This window comes from Pholis gunnellus (assembly GCF_910591455.1).
Source record: "Pholis gunnellus genome assembly, chromosome: 2".
Lineage (NCBI taxonomy): Eukaryota > Metazoa > Chordata > Actinopteri > Perciformes > Pholidae > Pholis > Pholis gunnellus.
Genome location: NC_136536.1, coordinates 1,563,305 through 1,582,230, shown reverse-complemented (window position 1 = coordinate 1,582,230; position 18,926 = coordinate 1,563,305). Strand labels below are relative to the sequence as shown.

Here is an 18,926-nt window from a genome sequence, read left to right as displayed (position 1 = left end):
CCTAAAGCATCCCCTGCTTTATGGTCTGTGTGACTCTAAATGGACCATCATTTACTAAATGAACATCATGCTGTATTGAAGAAGACTTGAAACTAGAGATTGAGACCATAAACTCATGTTTACAATGTTTACTGAGGTAATAAATCAAGAGCAAAGTAGAGTCATTTTCTCATAGACTTCTATACAACCAGAGGAGTCGCCCCCTGGTGGTCACTAGAGAGAATGCAGGTTTAACAGAGGTTGCCGTAAAGACAAATAACCAGAAGAGACTTTACTAAATACTGCAGCAAAACATCAGAAATCAAAACAAAAGATGCTCCAGCTGACAGGAACCGAGACACACACAGTTATCAAACATATTGAACACTGAACTCAAATAAACTACCTCATTGAACTCCAGTCGACTGTAAAGTCACTTTGGATCAGTTTCACTCTGCACTCTGACAGCAGCAGCCCACATCTTCTACACATCAATCTCCTTCACTCTTTGTCTCTATGGAGGCTTTTCCCGCTTGCCCCCCCGCCCCCCCCACCTTCCTCCTCCTCTCACTAGAATGGAAATTCTTTTTCTGTTGTACCTGAACTATAAAAGGCCATTTTCATGTGGCATTTTCTTATCTGCTAAACAGAGCAGACCGCCAAAAAAACCCCACACCTCCTCTATGTGTGTGTGTGTGTGTGTGTGTGTGTGTGTGTGTGTGTGGGAAACACAAACAGACAAGAAATATGTGTGACAGATGGACAGATGGACAGGGAGAGTGTCTGGGTTTAAGGGTTTTCTCTTTGGCAGGAAGGTACGGTTGGAGCACTTTAACAGTGACCAGTTTGTGTGTGTGTGTGTGTGTGTGTGTGTGTGTGTGTGTGTGTGTGTGTGTGTGTTTGTGGGTTTGTGCCATTATTGTTGTGCCGTCCTCCCTCGGTTATTGAAATAATGCAAACCAGCGGTGAAACAATAGTAAATGTGCTATTAGAGTAAAACATCATTTAAATATTAGAGAGGCACGAAAGACAATCAATAAATAAGCAGCTGCAGTTAAAAATAGAGCAGACACATAATAATAATAATAATAATAATAATTATAATAATGTCATGAGAACAAATGTTAAGTCAAATAGTTTCAATCTGTTTATATGTTAATTTATGAAGAGAATTAAAATGTTCATCTCCTGCATGAACAATAAAACACACATGCTAACATGCTAATGCTAAGCAGGTGTAATGTTTGCATGTTCACCATAGTGTAGCGCGTTAGCATGCTATCATTAGCTAATGATCAGCTGAGGCTCATTGAACGTCTTCAGTTCTTCAGGTATTTGGTCATAAACTTTAACACGTTGACGATGATTAATATTAAGTTTAATTATGATCATGAAGGCAACGTGCCCTAGCTTTTTTAAAAACATATAATCAGGTCAGTTATTATATATGAGTGCTGGATACAGAAAGCTGCCGTCATCCAACAGCAGGTCATGAAACGCAATCTATTGCTTTCGTATTGTCTGCTTTTCTGCTTTTCTTCGGGACATTACATTAAAAACTAAAGTTAAGTTTAGGAAACAAAACGTCGAACACTGGTCTCCTGGTTGAAAGTCCTGTTTGTTGGACCCGTCCTCCTCTCGACTATGACGCTGCTGGTTCATCATCATTAATCTGAGTAGCAGCCAATCAGAGGCAGAGGAGGGCGGGGCTTCGCGGGATGTGCGTGGGGAAAATAAATCAATCAAACTGCCGTAAATAACCAACAAATACAACTAGTGCCGCTGGTTGGTAAAACACAGACCACAGTGACCTTCAGACAGAAACGTCTGCCTCTGATCTCCTTCTGTTCAGCTAATTGAGTTTCCTCTCAAGCTTCCATTATCTCCTCCAGCTCCTCCCTCTCCTGTACCTTCCCTCTCCCTCCATCTCCATGTCATCCCTCACTTAAGACTTAATTCACTTAACCTGTGTGTGTGTGTGTGTGTGTGTGTGTGTGTGTGTGAGAGAGAGAGGACCGAGGGTTAAGATGCAGTGATCAATACAGCAGATGAGGATCTTTCTCTCTCTCTCTCCTCTCAAATGTCCTTGTCTCATGTCTGGCATTGTCTGGGACATGTCGTCAAACACACACACACACACACACACACACACACACACACACACACACACACACACACACACACACACACACACACACACACACACACACACTCTTTGCATATGGATACGGTTTACCGTAAGTGTGACTCAGCCTATGACTGGAATACAGAACACCAAGAAACTGCAGCACACACACACACACACACACACACACACACACACTGAATACGACCTGTCGTCTCCGTCATCTCGAGTGTGAGGACGGAGTGAGAGTGAGGGAGGACGAGGGGGGAGAATGAAGAGTTGAACAGAAGAGAGATAGAAGAGGAAGAGCAATGAGAAGATGTTAAAGGGTTAACACTTTTATTTTATTACACGTCAATAAATCCTGTGAGGCAATTAGACCCATTAGGCTTATGAATTCTGCACCCGCTGCTGCACACACACACACACACACACACACACACACACACACACACACACACACACACACACACACACACACACACACACACACACACACACACACACACACACACACACACCGCTGTACTTATATTCATGTCCTGAAGCTGAACGCTGACTAAAGTATCGAACTCAAACTCGACCCCTCGCACTAAAAATAGATCCTAACAGCCTAATAACGCAGACAGATCCTGATCTTACATAAAGAACCTATATGCACATTCAATTTGAGCTTTTTCACGTTTGGTTATATTTCTTTCCCCGACAGACGAGTTTGATGAGTCTTATGTCTGTACGGTAAATATGAGGATATGGCTAACGTAGCTTAGCATAATGACTGGAAACAGAGGGGACCAGCTAGCCTGGCTCCGGTCCAAAGGTTAAAAAATAAATCCAGCTCCAGATTAAAGCTCTCTGATTAACATGTATTATCTCGTTCGTTTCATACGAAAGTGTAAACATGTCTGAAAGTGTCAAACTTTTCCTTTAAAAGGACCAGAGTGGATCTAGTGACATCTAGTGGTGAGGTTGCAGATTACAACCCACTGAAGACTCCGCTCACTCCTCCAGTAAGAACACAGCGGTAACGTCTCCTAATGAAATGGTTTGTATGAAGTTAATCCTCAGCTCTTGTGGTTTTAACTGAACTGCTTAGTTAGCTTCAGGAAGAAATCGTTGTTTGGGTTCAAACAAGTACAGAAGTACACAAATAAATCATAATTCTCGTTCCACACGGGGAGCGAACAGCGGTCTCCTGGAGGAGACCGTCAAGACGAACAGCGACTCGTCAATACTGAGGGGGAATCAAATCAAAGAATTTAAAAACTAACTCTGTGCGACACATTTATATTTATTACTGTCGACTAATGTGAGCAACCGGAGAGAAACGCTGACATGATTATTGAGGTCTGAAGACGGAACACACACACACACACACACACACACACACACACACACACACACACACACACACACACACACACACACACACACACACACACACACACACACACACACACACACGAGTACTACGTTTGTCCTCAGAGTCTGTGTGTGTTCATGTCTCCACCTAGAGGACTCTCTCTGAACAGCACGCCCCTCTGCATGCTGGGAAATCTGCACTGATGTGACTGCACTGCATGAAGCAGCATCGCATCCACAAACCTGCAGACAGTTAAGCATGGCAGGGAAATCTGATAGTTTTAATGTACTTGTACTTTACTTTCACACCACTACATCTTAGAGGGAAGTATTGTACTTGTATACATTTACCTGTAGCTGCTCATAGCACCAGCTAGTGTACAACAGGCTGCGTTTAAAGGCTTTTTACAGCTGCTTCTCTGAAACACACAGAGCTGTGAGAGTGAATGCGATCAGTAAAATGATTTAATATTTAGTATTAAGAATCTAAATCTGTAAAGTAGCTGAACTAGTACTTCATATTGTTGAACACATGTAGTGAAGTTAAAAGTACAATATGTCCCCTGAGAGTGAACTAGAAGTAAAAAGTAACATAAAATGGAAATACTCAAATAAAAGAATTGTACTTAAGGAGAGTACTTGAGTGAAAGTACTTCGTTACATTCCACCACTGCTAAAACATGAACATCATTCTTCATAGATCTATAACTCATTTTGCTCTTTAGTTCACCAGATTGACGCATTCAACTTTAAATGTACAGTTATTGTTACATGAGGACTTCCTGTGAGAGTCTGAGGTCACTCAGCATCAATCCTGATGGAAACACTGGTTTACATATCAAATGAAATATTAACCGTGAACAAGAATCACACCATGTGGTTCCTGAAGGCACCACGGCTGAGTCACGGGTCCGTGTGAGGAGGCGCGCACTGCCACCTAGTGGACACATGAAGGTACTTCAACTAAGCTCACCCCTCAGTGATCTAGTGTGAACACAAAGACACGCACACCGCTCTGCTGCAGTCACAGCTGAGCTTTAACGACCTCTGACAATATTTAAAAAAGAAGAACCAGTGTGGACATCCAGAAGGATGTGACTTAAAAGTCCTCAAGTATATTTGAAGTTCTGTGTTTTTCTTATGTTTTTGAACAACATGGACGAGCTGCAGCTTCACAGTCATGAAGAAAGTCTGTGTTCGTATTCAATGAGTTAACTGGGAACAAAAGAGTTGTTTTATCTGCAAACTACATTCTCAACAGCTGCTGTTTAAAGTGCAGTTAAATACACGACAGTTTGATAATAATATTTAATATTTAATACAAGATTAAAGGCTGTAAATATATTAAAATATGTTGTAAAAGATAAATGAACAAATGTTAAAAGTGAGTATTTTAATGTTGATTTACCTCCATTCTCTTATATTATTTTACCAAATGTGTTTTCTTAACTGCAGATATATGTTTACTAAAACCTGTATCTAAACAATATTTAATATTTATGTGAGATCAGAGATTCATGTTTTACAGGCCTTTGATATCATCTTTACTAAATAACAGATATTTATTTTACACACAACATGATTCAAGATAAGCTTGATTAAAAGTAGAGTCATAACTTCTGTCTTCTTGTGAATGTTAGTCTCTACTGCACTTTTATTTGCTTAACGTATCACTGTGCTAGCAACCTCCATTTTTGAAAGCTTCACGTGTTAAAGCTGCATTCTCTCTAGTGTCCACCAGGGGGCGACTCCTCTGGTTGTATAGAAGTCTATGAGAAAATGACTCTACTTCTCTCTTGATTTATTACCTCAGTAAACATTGTAAACATGATTTTATGGTCTCAATCTCTAGTTTCAAGTCTTCTTCAATACAGCATGATGTTCATTTAGTGAATGATGGTCCATTTAGAGTCAAACAGACCATAAAGCAGGGGATGCTTTAGGGGCGGGGCTACACGGTGATTGACAGGTCTCTACCAGAGACGTATACGGCGTCTCTACGTCACAAAACGTCGACGGATAAAACGCTGAACTCAAGGCTTCAAAATGTCCATAAACCGATGAGTGACGTCCACTTCTCATTTACAGTCTGTGTGTGGAGTTCATATGTAAATAACAGGAAGTCCTTCCCGGTTACTGTTCTGTCACGTGAATTTAACTTCAGTGTGTGTGTGTGTGTGTGTAAACTGTTTACAGGGTTTTATCTCTGAGTCTCTTGTTAAATATTTAATAACTATCTAAAGACCTTCTTCTTCCTCTCACTGCGTCCACATTTAAACATCAAGCAGTCTGACGACTTCCTCCTGAAACAACGGACGCTTGTGGTTTTGAGGTTTCACACCGGTCTGCTTCCTGTTTCTTATTCGGGGAAAAGGTTTCTCATGATAAACAAAATAGATATTTATTTTTTACAGCTTTTTCAATATCACTTCTTATACACTTTATATTTTAACTCTTGTATTTAATCTTTGTTCTTGTATTTAACTTTTTCTATTTTAGTTGAATTATTTACTTTAAATATTATAATTTATTTTACCTTACTCTTATTTATATTCTTTAATCTTTTGCAATGGTGTCAGTATTCTTCTTTTACACTTAATCATTGTTATTCTATTGTTCGTATACGTTTATATTTATATTCTATTGTTTTGTGATGTTGCTGTTCTTCTGCTGTAATCTCTGATCAAACTGTGGGACAAAAGTTTCCATCTCTGCTGACTTATTTGTGTAGCTTTGTTTTGAGGAAACAAAAGATAAACTTTCCATTTAAACGTCACACTTTGCATGAAGCTGCGTGTCGGTGAGAACATGTCGTCACTCCTTCCTGTAATCAGCCTCCACAGAAGAGGAACAACGTTTCCTCTTCTGTGCGTTGACGCAACTTTTCGTTTGTGCTTCAGGCCACAAACGAAGATCCTGCATCCAAACAAAACAAGTAGCTCATGTCTCTCACGGTCGTCTTTTGTCCTCACTTTGTGCTGAAGTAGCGGCGGTGATGACGCTGTCTGTAGTCGACGCCGGTTTCAGCTCCGGTCGGGTTGGTGTAGTTGGCGTGAGTGTAAACTGAAGAGCAGCGGCTCCGTCCGTCCTCCCTGATGTCCTCGTACTCTCGGTCGGCCTACACACAGTTTGGTTTTTAATATCAGCTCCATTCACAAACACTCAGATGTCTCCGAACTCACCTCTGACACAGAAGCGTAGTCCGTTTCTACAGGAGGTTCTGAAAGACACGCAGGTCCAAAGCTTCGATGCACACAGTAGCTGTACGAGTTTAAGATGCTGCTCATGAATAAAACAGTGTATCGAACAGTTTATCTGTTGATTTCAGCACCATCTTCAACTTTTCACTCTTTTCTCATATTTAGTAGAACAGAGAAGTGACTGAACTTCCTGTTGATATATTCAGTCAAACAAGAAGCTTCCACAAAGTGTTGAATGTGTAAACAGTCACTTGTATTTCTGTCAAAACAAAACAACTGAATTCAGAATTCAGATCATATTTGTGATTGTGGACATGCTGTATTGTAAACTCATGTTTACAATGTTTACTGAGGTAATAAATCAAGAGAGAAGTAGAGTCATTTTCTCATAGACTTCTATACAACCAGAGGAGTCGCCCCCTGGTGGACACTAGAGAGAATGCAGCTTTAACACGTGACGCTTTGACTTCACTTTAAAGAACCGGAGGTTGTCTCTTGTTACTGATACATGAGGAAAGTAATGTGTTCACAGTTATAATGAATTAAAAGTGACTGATCACCACGTTTAACCACGGAAACAGGAACAGTCAGAGACAGATGGACAGAAGTAGCACCGGACTGATATAAGTCTCACCCTGATGAACAGTAAACACATGAAGAGAAGAAGATTCACAGAGAAAGTGAAAGTACTCACTGAGAACCACAATCAGCATGTGACAGACTTTCATGTTGATGCTCTGGTGGTTTTGAACGCTGACTCTCTTTCTTCTTCAAACCAGGAACTTCTCACTTCTCTAAATGATGGAGAACCTCCTCCAGACTCCACCCACAGCGCTACTCTCCTCCTCTCTCCATCACCTGCAACTGCTTGTTGTCATGTCACAGAGATGAACTCGTCCATCGTCGCTCTCCTTTTTCAAATATGTTAAATATTAACCATTTACCAACAAGACATATGTGACATGAATCTTCTAAAAGAAGACTCCAGAATATGTTCTGTAAGATAAAACTTTATTTATCCAGAGGGAAACTGTTGCAGTGCAAAGTAGGAAAAGCTGCAAATATAAAATACTATTTAAAGATTAAAGACATCAATGAGGTGCAAATCCCAAATATGAACATTGTCCACAATACAAACAGCTTAACAGTACGAATCATACACGTCTATGAGAACTCCGCATATCTACGTATAGGATCTACATAACTTTATATCACTCGGAGCATCTTTAAACCAGATGTGAACAAGAACCAGGCCTGATCACATCACACAGAAAAATAATGTTTCCAACTTATTTCTTTCTATTTTTTGTATCATTTTAAATTTGGTTAAATTGACAAACAAAAAGAGTGAACTTTAATTTACTCAGTTTTAACTGAATCAAAACAATTTCTTACCAACATAACTTACTGTGATGATAAAACTAACTTAAACATAAATGATTTGTCTTAACCAAAATATTAGGGACATCAGGCCAAAACACAAAAAACAATATAACAAATAAATAAATATAAATTCACTGAATTGTTATCTATTATTTAAATATAAATCCTGCTCCAGCAACTTGGTAAAAAATTAAATTAATTAAAAGTGTCAGCCTGTTTAACGCAGCAACAAATAGCTCAAAGCTTACACATGAATAAAAGTTCCTGTATTTAATGTATATATATATATATATATATATATATATATATATATATATACATACACATTATAAACAAGGAACTGAATTACATAGATCAGCCCCGTTATCATTGATATCTGTATCAGTGCATCCAGACAAAATGATTTACAGTAATGAAACTTAAACATTCATTATTTGTCTTAAACAAAATAAACTACTTTGATAACATATATTATGACTAATAATAAAATTAACTGAAAATGAGACAGAGATAAAAAAAAAGTAGCTCTAAACTGAAGCAGATTGTTGAGGCGGCACATTTCATGGTTTTGTGAAAATGTTTCAGATTATTTAACAATTACTTAAAACAAACCATCTTTCTGTTGCTGACAGAGAGTCACAGTGGAGCTGATAGAGAGCTGCAGGAAAGAGTCCTAAAGGACCAAGTGAGTCAATATTTGTATACCTCTGGTTCCCTCGTATCTAAGTCAATGTGTTTAGTCTGTGTTTAACACCAGCTGAAGCGATTTGAACGTTTAGTTCTCTGATAGAAACATGACGTCACGTGACCGTGATGAAGTTCCTCTATAGACTAACGTGAAGTCATGTGACCGTGGTGGAGTTCCTTTATAGACTAACATGAAGTCATGTGACCGTGGTGGAGTTCCTCTATAGACTAACATGAAGTCATGTGACCGTGGTGGAGTTCCTCTATAGACTAACGTGAAGTCATGTGACCGTGGTGGAGTTCCTTTATAGACTAACGTGAAGTCACGTGACCGTGGTGGAGTTCCTTTATAGACTAACGTGAAGTCACGTGACCGTGGTGGAGTTCCTTTATAGACTAACATGAAGTCACGTGACCGTGGTGGAGTTCCTTTATAGACTAACATGAAGTCATGTGACCGTGGTGGAGTTCCTTTATAGACTAACATGAAGTCACGTGACCGTGGTGGAGTTCCTTTATAGACTAACGTGAAGTCACGTGACCGTGGTGGAGTTCCTTTATAGACTAACATGAAGTCACGTGACCGTGGTGGAGTTCCTTTATAGACTAACGTGAAGTCACGTGAACGTGGTGGAGTTCCTTTACAGACTAACATGAAGTCATGTGACCGTGATGAAGTTCCTCTATAGACTAACGTGAAGTCATGTGACCGTGGTGGAGTTCCTTTATAGACTAACATGAAGTCATGTGACCGTGGTGGAGTTCCTCTATAGACTAACGTGAAGTCATGTGACCGTGGTGGAGTTCCTTTATAGACTAACATGAAGTCACGTGACCGTGGTGGAGTTCCTTTATAGACTAACGTGAAGTCACGTGAACGTGGTGGAGTTCCTTTATAGACTAACATGAAGTCACGTGACCGTGGTGGAGTTCCTTTATAGACTAACATGAAGTCACGTGACCGTGATGGAGTTCCTTTACAGACTAACGTGAAGTCATGTGACCGTGATGAAGTTCCTCTATAGACTAACGTGAAGTCACGTGACCGTGATGGAGTTCCTTTATAGACTAACGTGAAGTCACGTGACCGTGGTGGAGTTCCTTTATAGACTAACGTGAAGTCACGTGACCGTGGTGGAGTTCCTTTATAGACTAACGTGAAGTCACGTGACCGTGGTGGAGTTCCTCTATAGACTAACGTGAAGTCACGTGACCGTGGTGGAGTTCCTCTATAGACTAACGTGAAGTCACGTGAACGTGGTGGAGTTCCTTTATAGACTAACATGAAGTCACGTGACCGTGGTGGAGTTCCTTTATAGACTAACATGAAGTCACGTGACCGTGATGGAGTTCCTTTACAGACTAACGTGAAGTCATGTGACCGTGATGAAGTTCCTCTATAGACTAACGTGAAGTCACGTGACCGTGATGGAGTTCCTTTATAGACTAACGTGAAGTCACGTGACCGTGGTGGAGTTCCTTTATAGACTAACGTGAAGTCACGTGACCGTGGTGGAGTTCCTTTATAGACTAACGTGAAGTCACGTGACCGTGGTGGAGTTCCTTTATAGACTAACGTGAAGTCACGTGACCGTGGTGGAGTTCCTCTATAGACTAACGTGAAGTCATGTGACCGTGGTGGAGTTCCTCTATAGACTAACGTGAAGTCATGTGACCGTGGTGGAGTTCCTTTATAGACTAACATGAAGTCATGTGACCGTGGTGGAGTTCCTTTATAGACTAACGTGAAGTCACGTGACCGTGGTGGAGTTCCTTTATAGACTAACGTGAAGTCACGTGACCGTGGTGGAGTTCCTTTATAGACTAACGTGAAGTCACGTGACCGTGGTGGAGTTCCTTTATAGACTAACGTGAAGTCATGTGACCGTGGTGGAGTTCCTTTATAGACTAACATGAAGTCACGTGACCGTGGTGGAGTTCCTTTATAGACTAACATGAAGTCACGTGACCGTGGTGGAGTTCCTTTATAGACTAACGTGAAGTCACGTGACCGTGGTGGAGTTCCTCTATAGACTAACGTGAAGTCATGTGACCGTGGTGGAGTTCCTTTATAGACTAACATGAAGTCATGTGACCGTGGTGGAGTTCCTTTATAGACTAACGTGAAGTCACGTGACCGTGGTGGAGTTCATTTATAGACTAACGTGAAGTCACGTGACCGTGGTGGAGTTCCTTTATAGACTAACGTGAAGTCACGTGACCGTGGTGGAGTTCCTTTATAGACTAACATGAAGTCACGTGACCGTGGTGGAGTTCCTTTATAGACTAACGTGAAGTCACGTGACCGTGGTGGAGTTCCTTTATAGACTAACGTGAAGTCACGTGACCGTGGTGGAGTTCCTTTATAGACTAACGTGAAGTCACGTGACCGTGGTGGAGTTCCTTTATAGACTAACATGAAGTCACGTGACCGTGGTGGAGTTCCTTTATAGACTAACGTGAAGTCACGTGACCGTGGTGGAGTTCCTTTATAGACTAACGTGAAGTCACGTGACCGTGGTGGAGTTCCTTTATAGACTAACATGAAGTCACGTGACCGTGGTGGAGTTCCTTTATAGACTAACATGAAGTCACGTGACCGTGGTGGAGTTCCTTTATAGACTAACATGAAGTCATGTGACCGTGGTGGAGTTCCTTTATAGACTAACGTGAAGTCACGTGACCGTGGTGGAGTTCCTTTATAGACTAACGTGAAGTCACGTGACCGTGGTGGAGTTCCTTTATAGACTAACGTGAAGTCACGTGACCGTGGTGGAGTTCATTTATAGACTAACGTGAAGTCACGTGACCGTGGTGGAGTTCCTTTATAGACTAACGTGAAGTCACGTGACCGTGGTGGAGTTCCTTTATAGACTAACGTGAAGTCACGTGACCGTGGTGGAGTTCCTTTATAGACTAACGTGAAGTCACGTGACCGTGGTGGAGTTCCTTTATAGACTAACGTGAAGTCACGTGACCGTGGTGGAGTTCCTTTATAGACTAACATGAAGTCACGTGACCGTGGTGGAGTTCCTTTATAGACTAACGTTAGCTTTTTACTTTACATTTCAATTATCATAAAAGTGTAGTTCATTTGTGAAGATTATCTTAATGAACTAAACCTGGAAGAATCAGAAACAACTGTTTGTCAAATAGAATTGTTTCTGCGAAAATTCTAAATATAATGGAAGAATCCTACTGGCTTTATGTGGAGGGAACCAGTGCTACGCTAACTTCCTGTTGGACTACAAAAATGCATCATCTCTGCAGCTCTCTATTAACAGTAGAGTACAGATCATCTTCAGCACGGAGCGTTTCTACTCGAGGAACAGAGTAGACGACATTGTCGTCACCACGGACGCCGCTGCTGGACGAGCCGGCGGCCCGGCTGGAAAAAGTCACCTCAGAGTAGGTGAGTCTGCTCGAGTGGTCTTCAGCCTGGAAAAAGAAAACAGAGAGAAGGTAACGTTTGGAGTGTTTTCAGCTCAATAAAAAATCTGATAAGTTACTATTAAAAAGATGCCATTTGGAGATTTATATCCAACAAGCACAGTTGTGTAACTTGTAAAAAACATATTCGATCTTCTAATTGTAACGTTATTCTATAACCTGCATCGTTTCCTTCTGTCTTTTCTGCCTTTTCTGGCCCATTGCAACAGTTCTCGGCACGTTTACCACCAACAACTGTCAAACAGCGCTGCATCGAAGAGCATTCATGAAAAACAAAGACATTCGAGTCAACTGCAAACATTGTAACTCATGTAATTCATACAATGAATGAAAAACCCCAAACAGCCATTTAACAAAAGTGAATATGAACGAAAAGTAAGCTGGAGATGTAAACAAACCCTTCGGACTAGTATTGGCTGCTGGGTCTCTGACTGAAGAACAAGCTCATGAAAGTTTTCTTGAAAGCTTCTTTCTTTCTGAGCCCAAAGATAAAATCATGTTTTCTACTTACTGTGTTTTGTAAGTTAACTGCAGTGACGAGGCTGTATTCATCGTGGACTTCCACAGCAGGAGACCGGCTCCGTCCGTCCTCTCTGATGTCCTCGTACACTCGGTTGGCCTACAGGAGAGGACGGGTTTGGTTTTATTAACATCAGCTCGCTTCACAAACACTAAAGATGCTCTCAGCTTTCCTCTGACTCACCTCTGTTACATCAGCGTCCTGTGTTTCCACAGGAAGTTCTAAAAAACACAACAGTATGTTTAGAAGGAGGACACTGATGAAACATCTGGATATGAAGACACTGAGAATTTACTACAAACAGTATAAATGATTTAATTCTATAATAAAATATGTCTCCCACTCTCTCTCTCTCTCTGATGTTCTCCCTCTGATTCCCACATGATGGAATGTCTAAATCCATCCACTACATTCATTAGAAATAGTCACTGCTGCTTGTGATTGTGGATTTTGTGGAGCGACAAGCAGAAAGACAGAAAATGTGCTTCTGGTGTGAAAAGCTTTGCTTCCGTTTCCCGCGTGAACTCGGCCGCACAACGTTCACAGTGAAAGAGAGAACGAACAGTTCTTTTCTCAAGAGAAGTTCCAGAGGTGTGATCGTCTGAGTTTGTGCTTCCTGTTGCCTCACCTTTGGGTTTAGAAGTCCGCCTCCTGCAGAACAACAGCACAGACAGTGATACTATCACCATGACGACCAGAGCCAGACCCACAGACAGCAGCACATCTGTTTGAGAAGAACAACGTTGTCTTACACGACACTTCCTGGTGTAATATTCATGTTGTGTGTGAAAGTATTCAGGACAAAAACAGTTCAAAAAATATATTGTTGTGAGAATTAATTCTGAGGAAACAACGGTGTAAAGGTACTTGGTAACAAGCAAACATAAACACATTAACACACACACAGTAAATACTGTGACATACAGTGTGTGGATGTACCTCTAGTCATCGTCTCAGGCTGCTCGATGGTTTCAGGGGAAGCTGATGAAGCACTGGAGCTTCCTGAAGTGGAGCTCAAACTCTGACTGGTTGCTGCTGTGGAGGCTGATGGGACTGATGACGTCATAGCTTGGTTTGGTTTAGAAGTGGTCGGAGCTGTGAACAACAAAAACATGCCGACACAAAGAGGTCCTGATGAGAGAGGAGACTCTGCTGTGTGTCAGCTGAACTCTTTTAAATGAGCATTCATCAGCGTTCACACGGACTTTACAACATCAGCTGCTGTCAGTGAAAACTTTCTTCAGACCTCCAGAGACACAAACAAACGTTTTCATTCTCAAGTAGAAACTCACCATCTGTGACAACGATCTTAAACCTACGGTAGGAATCTGGAGACCAAGGTTTGTCCAGACCACACCAGTACCATCCTGAGTCAGACCTGGTCAGCTGTGTGATGCCCACAAACACAAATCCTCCTGACGGAGATCCTTCTACATATCTGATGCTGTATCTGTCTTTCTGAGCTTCGTAAGCAGTTGTTTCAACAAGAATGTCTTTCTTTTTACATCCTCCCTTACAGAAGTACTTCCTGGTGTCAGAGGTAGGAAAGAAACATTCAACTAAGATGTTTCCTCCAGGTCTTGAATAGATGGTTTTCTCTTCAGAAGAATCTCCATCCAGCCGAGCTGTTGACAAGATGAACCATCAATAGTTACTATCTGTAGATGATGATCCACAGCTACACTGAGCTGCCCAGTTCAACCAGTCTGTGACGCTCACAGTTCAACACAACACTGACTCCGTTTACATGCCCTCATATTCCACTATCATTATGAATGTGACAATATTCTTCATTTGATATTGTTCATGTAAACATCGTATTCCGTCTGAACGGAGCATTTTCTGATATAAACAGGTGTGATATGCAGATATTATCCAGGATTAAAGTGTGAAGAGTTTTGTAGGAATATTGTCTTTTTAGAAATAAGGACTAAACACTGAGCATGTAGTGCATGTTAACGTAGTCATTGAGGATGTGGTGCATCATAATCACCGTTCATCTTCCAACTGCAGGTTATGAAAAGACTCAATATCGACTACACATGTACGATGTTTTTAATTTATATTTAATTTACTGCTTAAGATGACATTATAACATGTTAATAGACTCTTTGTTGTGAACACATGAAAGAATCCTAGTAAGTGTCTACTACCGTAATAAAACAGTCTGGAAGATAACGTTGAACACATCCAGAATCATGCGTTTGATGTTTCAGCTTCAAAGCTTCAACACAAGCGCTCTACCTTCTGAGCCACAATCTAACATCTGCCACTGATGTGAAGTCAGAACTATACGTTAGATTATGTAACAGCTTCATCTGTTGCTTTACAGCAGACCTGTCACAATGTGACTATGAATCAGTGTTCATGGTAAAGACAGAAGAAAGAACATTTTCACCACTTTTAGTAGAAACTCACCGTCTACAACCATGATTTCAAACTGCTGGTATGAAGATTTAATGCCACACCTGTACCGTCCTGAGTCAGACTTGGTCAGCTGTGTGATGGTCACAGAAACATCTCTGCTCCTCCATTCAATGCTGAATCTGCCTTTCTGAGCTCTGACATTGGTTGTTTCAATGATCATGTCTTTTTGTTTACATGGTTCCTTACAGAGGATCTTACTGCTTCCAGAAAGAGAAGAGGAGCATTCAACTCTGACATCTTCTCCTTCAGTTCCTGTATAGACTATGACTTGACCGTTGCTTCCATCCTGCAGAGCTGCTGAAAAGATGAACAATCATGAGTTACTGTGTGTACTTCCTGTCGGATGATGACGATATGTTCTGCTTCACGTTAACAAAGATCCAGAGTCACACTGAGAGCTGCTCAGTTCATCCAGTTCAGTCTGTGACTGAAAACCAGAGACTTTGACGTCTTCTTCATGTTACATTCACGTAAAGTCTCCACGTCCTACTTGACCAGTTACATTAATGTAAATCCTTATTAAATACTCTTATCTTCCTTATTCTGTGAACATGTGTACACTCTGTAGTCCATGTGATGAACAATCCATCTTCATCACTTTAAACACTGCTCACAGGGCTCAACATTAACACTAACCCGGGGAAGTAGACTCTGTGTTTGGGCAAGTGGAACATAAAAGTGATCTTTATCAGAGGTCTACTTTCAGTAAAATAATGTGTTGTAGTCTAGTTTAGCTAACAGCTAATGAGGCTCCATTCAGTTACATTACGGTGCGTTCAAGCTCCAAACAGTACAAATAACAATTGGGCAAAAGGTAAATCATGTGTTTAATGTAATCATGTTGAATTAAGTTGTTTGAGGGAGATGTTTTCAGAGCAACATATAAAGATATGAGAGATGAATTACGAGCTGTTTGACCTCCAAACACAAGCTCTAAGCAGCTTTTAGTCTGTAGGACGGGAGATCTACCTTCCACCACATGCAGCGAGTGTTTAGTTAGAAGGGAAGTTAGAACAAAACTCCACCAACAGTCAGGGTGAAGCAACAGAACACACAACTTGTGTTACTGTAAAAACACAACACAAGGAGACAAGAAGGCATTTTGTTACCTTTGAAAACAAGTAGATGAAGAGAGCAAACTATGTTAATATTCAAACACACGTTTCAATGATCCTTCAGACACTTTTCATTTCATATTTGATACTAAAGTGAAAATGTTGCTGCAACTTTAAATAAAAGGAAGTGAGACTGCTGGCACTGAACTGTGTCTATGAAATGAGTTTCACTTAGAAAGTAACTGATAATAAGCGAGTTTGTCTCCTTCCTGATGTACAGTCTATTTATAAAGTACTTAGTACTAAAGTACTGCCCGATAACAATACTCACACGTTCATATGTAGACTAAATAGTTGTTCTTCTTCTGTCCATACTGGCCACAAAGAGCCTGAACATGTGTTGTAACTAGTGTGAGGCTTCATCAGTCTGATACGATAAATCAAGTGAAGTATTAACTTCAGGTCAACATGAAGAAGAGAGAGAGACAGAAATACAAAGTGAATGTACTCACAGAGGAAGAAGAAGCAGATCAACGTGTGACGGACTTTCATGATGAGACTCTGATGGTTTACCTTCGCCTCTCTTCCTTCTTCTCTGACTAACAGGAAGTGCTTTCTTCTTTAAATGATGGAGTCCCTCCTCCAGACACACCTCCTCTCTCCTCCCCTCTTCATCAGTGTGTGTTTGTCCTGCAGGGTCTGAGCTACAGCAGGATGGTCTTCAGCATGTCTACACAGAACAACATTATACATCTTATCGACATTTTAAGATCCAATTGTGAATAATGACTTCAGGAAACTGAAGGTCTTGAAGCAAAGTAAAAATACCTGAATTGATGTTCGTAGTCTTAGTTATTCTCGTTATTTTGTTTAAATATTTGTATCCACTTTATCGTAAAGGAAAAACAAACACTTTCTTTGTAAACCATTCTAAATTGACTCTTCTAACTGTTTCTTTGCATTTGTTCTGATCTTGTTCTGTAGTTGTCAGGATCCCTGTCAGACCAGACGCCTCCCAGAGCCACACAGCTGCAGACACTTCAGCTAATCACCTCCTGCAGGCTGATGCACCAGACCCACATCCTACTAACGAGATCTGGGCAGTATTTGAACCCTGGTCCTCCAGACCTGTGTGGTCAGTCCGTACAGTCTTCATGCCGGAACAGTCGTCACACAGACTTCATTCCCGGACCCTTCCAGTCATTCTGTGTCGGATTAAGGGATCCACACAGGTGATCCTGCCTTCTGTACAGCGTAAAAATAAAGTGTTCTGTACCTGATTCCTGTCTCGTGGTCTGCTATTGGGTCCTGTCCTGAACTCCCTTTTCAGTAGTCATACAGAACCCATCTTCCATTACTGACTCACTATCTAACTGTGCAAGCTTGAAGTTTACAAAATCTCCAAATCTGAAACATCTGAGTTCATAAAAACTATGTCGAGTTAAGTTCATGATAGCTGACTCTGTTTACAGTTCTTTTAGTTTCCTGCCTTATGAACTGGATGTTGAATGTTTTGTCCACTTTTCTCTCAACATGAACACCGTTAACCAGCCCGTCTGTCCCAAGAGGGGGAAGGACGGTTCTCCCCTCTCCATCTCTGATCTCACCCAGGACACTGATTTGTGCTGAAATGTTGAGTTAAATCCAATCCGTCCATTCCTTATAAATAAAGGCTCACATGTATGTCTGCGTCGTGATAACAAGATCTATCTCTGCTGTATGATTGTTTCATTCATTCATTTAAGTGATCAGGTTGCATTCAGTGATTTCTATCAAACTATTTGGTCCCGTTCTGCAGCTGAGATGAATGCAAGAATTCAATATATACACATGAACTCCTCAATACAAGGATTTACTAAGACTAGGACTAGCTTATCAAGTAAGTTACATGTTATTTAAAATAAAAGTTATTGATTCACAGTTGGATGTGTCTCTGATTCCCTCAGGAATGTAGACGCTCGTAAAATAAGAGGTGGCGTCATTAAACCTTGTAGCTCAGCCGTTACAAAGCTCTTATATTCACGAGTTGGTTTGAGTGTCAAGATTGACCCCAAGTCTCATCCTGAGTTTATCTGAGTACGTGGTCAATTCAGAGAGTGACCACTTAGTGCCCTGCGGGTCGTGAGAGCAGTTCCTGAAAGAAGTTTAATAATTAGGATTTTGTCCTTGTTGTATTTATTACATTTTATTTTGATCATCTTTGGATGGATGTTCGCTGAAACTGTCCCCATATCAAACGGTGGCTCAACCACAAGCTCGTGGTTAGACTGAAACAAATCACCATTCCATTCGAACAAAAGATTTTGCTGTTTGGAAATGTGAGAGAAACACTCTCATACACGTAATGATAGACAATGTTCATAAAGAGAGTATATGAAACTACATTTCTGGGTTTGATGTCAGAACACAAAATCTATTGTAAACTTCATATTTGCAGCAAGTTGGAGGTTTGGGAAAAACTACAACATAAAGTGTTACACACACTGTATTGTCCACTGGTGTTACTGTATCTGAATTAGTGTTTGGAGGGGAGGGCTAACACACACTGAAGCACGTTGCACTCATTACACTGACCACAAGAAAGAGCCATGAAGATAGTACACGACGTAGGATATCGTGAACACACCAACACGCTGTTATTAAAGTCACATGTTTGGAGTTCATTCTGGTAGAATTCAAGAAAAATAATGTACGAAGCAAGAAATCATTTATTTAAAGGAAGCAATGAATCAATTCAA

The 18,926-nt window shown here is 40.8% G+C and overlaps 1 protein-coding gene across 1 annotated transcript; it reads right to left on the bottom strand.

Moving 5' to 3' along the window:
• Nucleotides 1-11,994: 11,994 nt before the first annotated feature.
• On the bottom strand, nt 11,995-15,293 carry LOC306707773 (uncharacterized protein; the record flags this gene model as incomplete). Its single annotated transcript, XM_079175377.1, has 7 exons — nt 11,995-12,174; nt 12,698-12,805; nt 12,890-12,927; nt 13,335-13,430; nt 13,646-13,801; nt 13,999-14,234; nt 15,181-15,293. The coding sequence occupies 7 exons, from the start codon at nt 15,291-15,293 to the stop codon at nt 11,995-11,997; spliced, it is 927 nt and encodes a 308-aa protein (XP_079031503.1).
• Nucleotides 15,294-18,926: the final 3,633 nt, after the last annotated feature.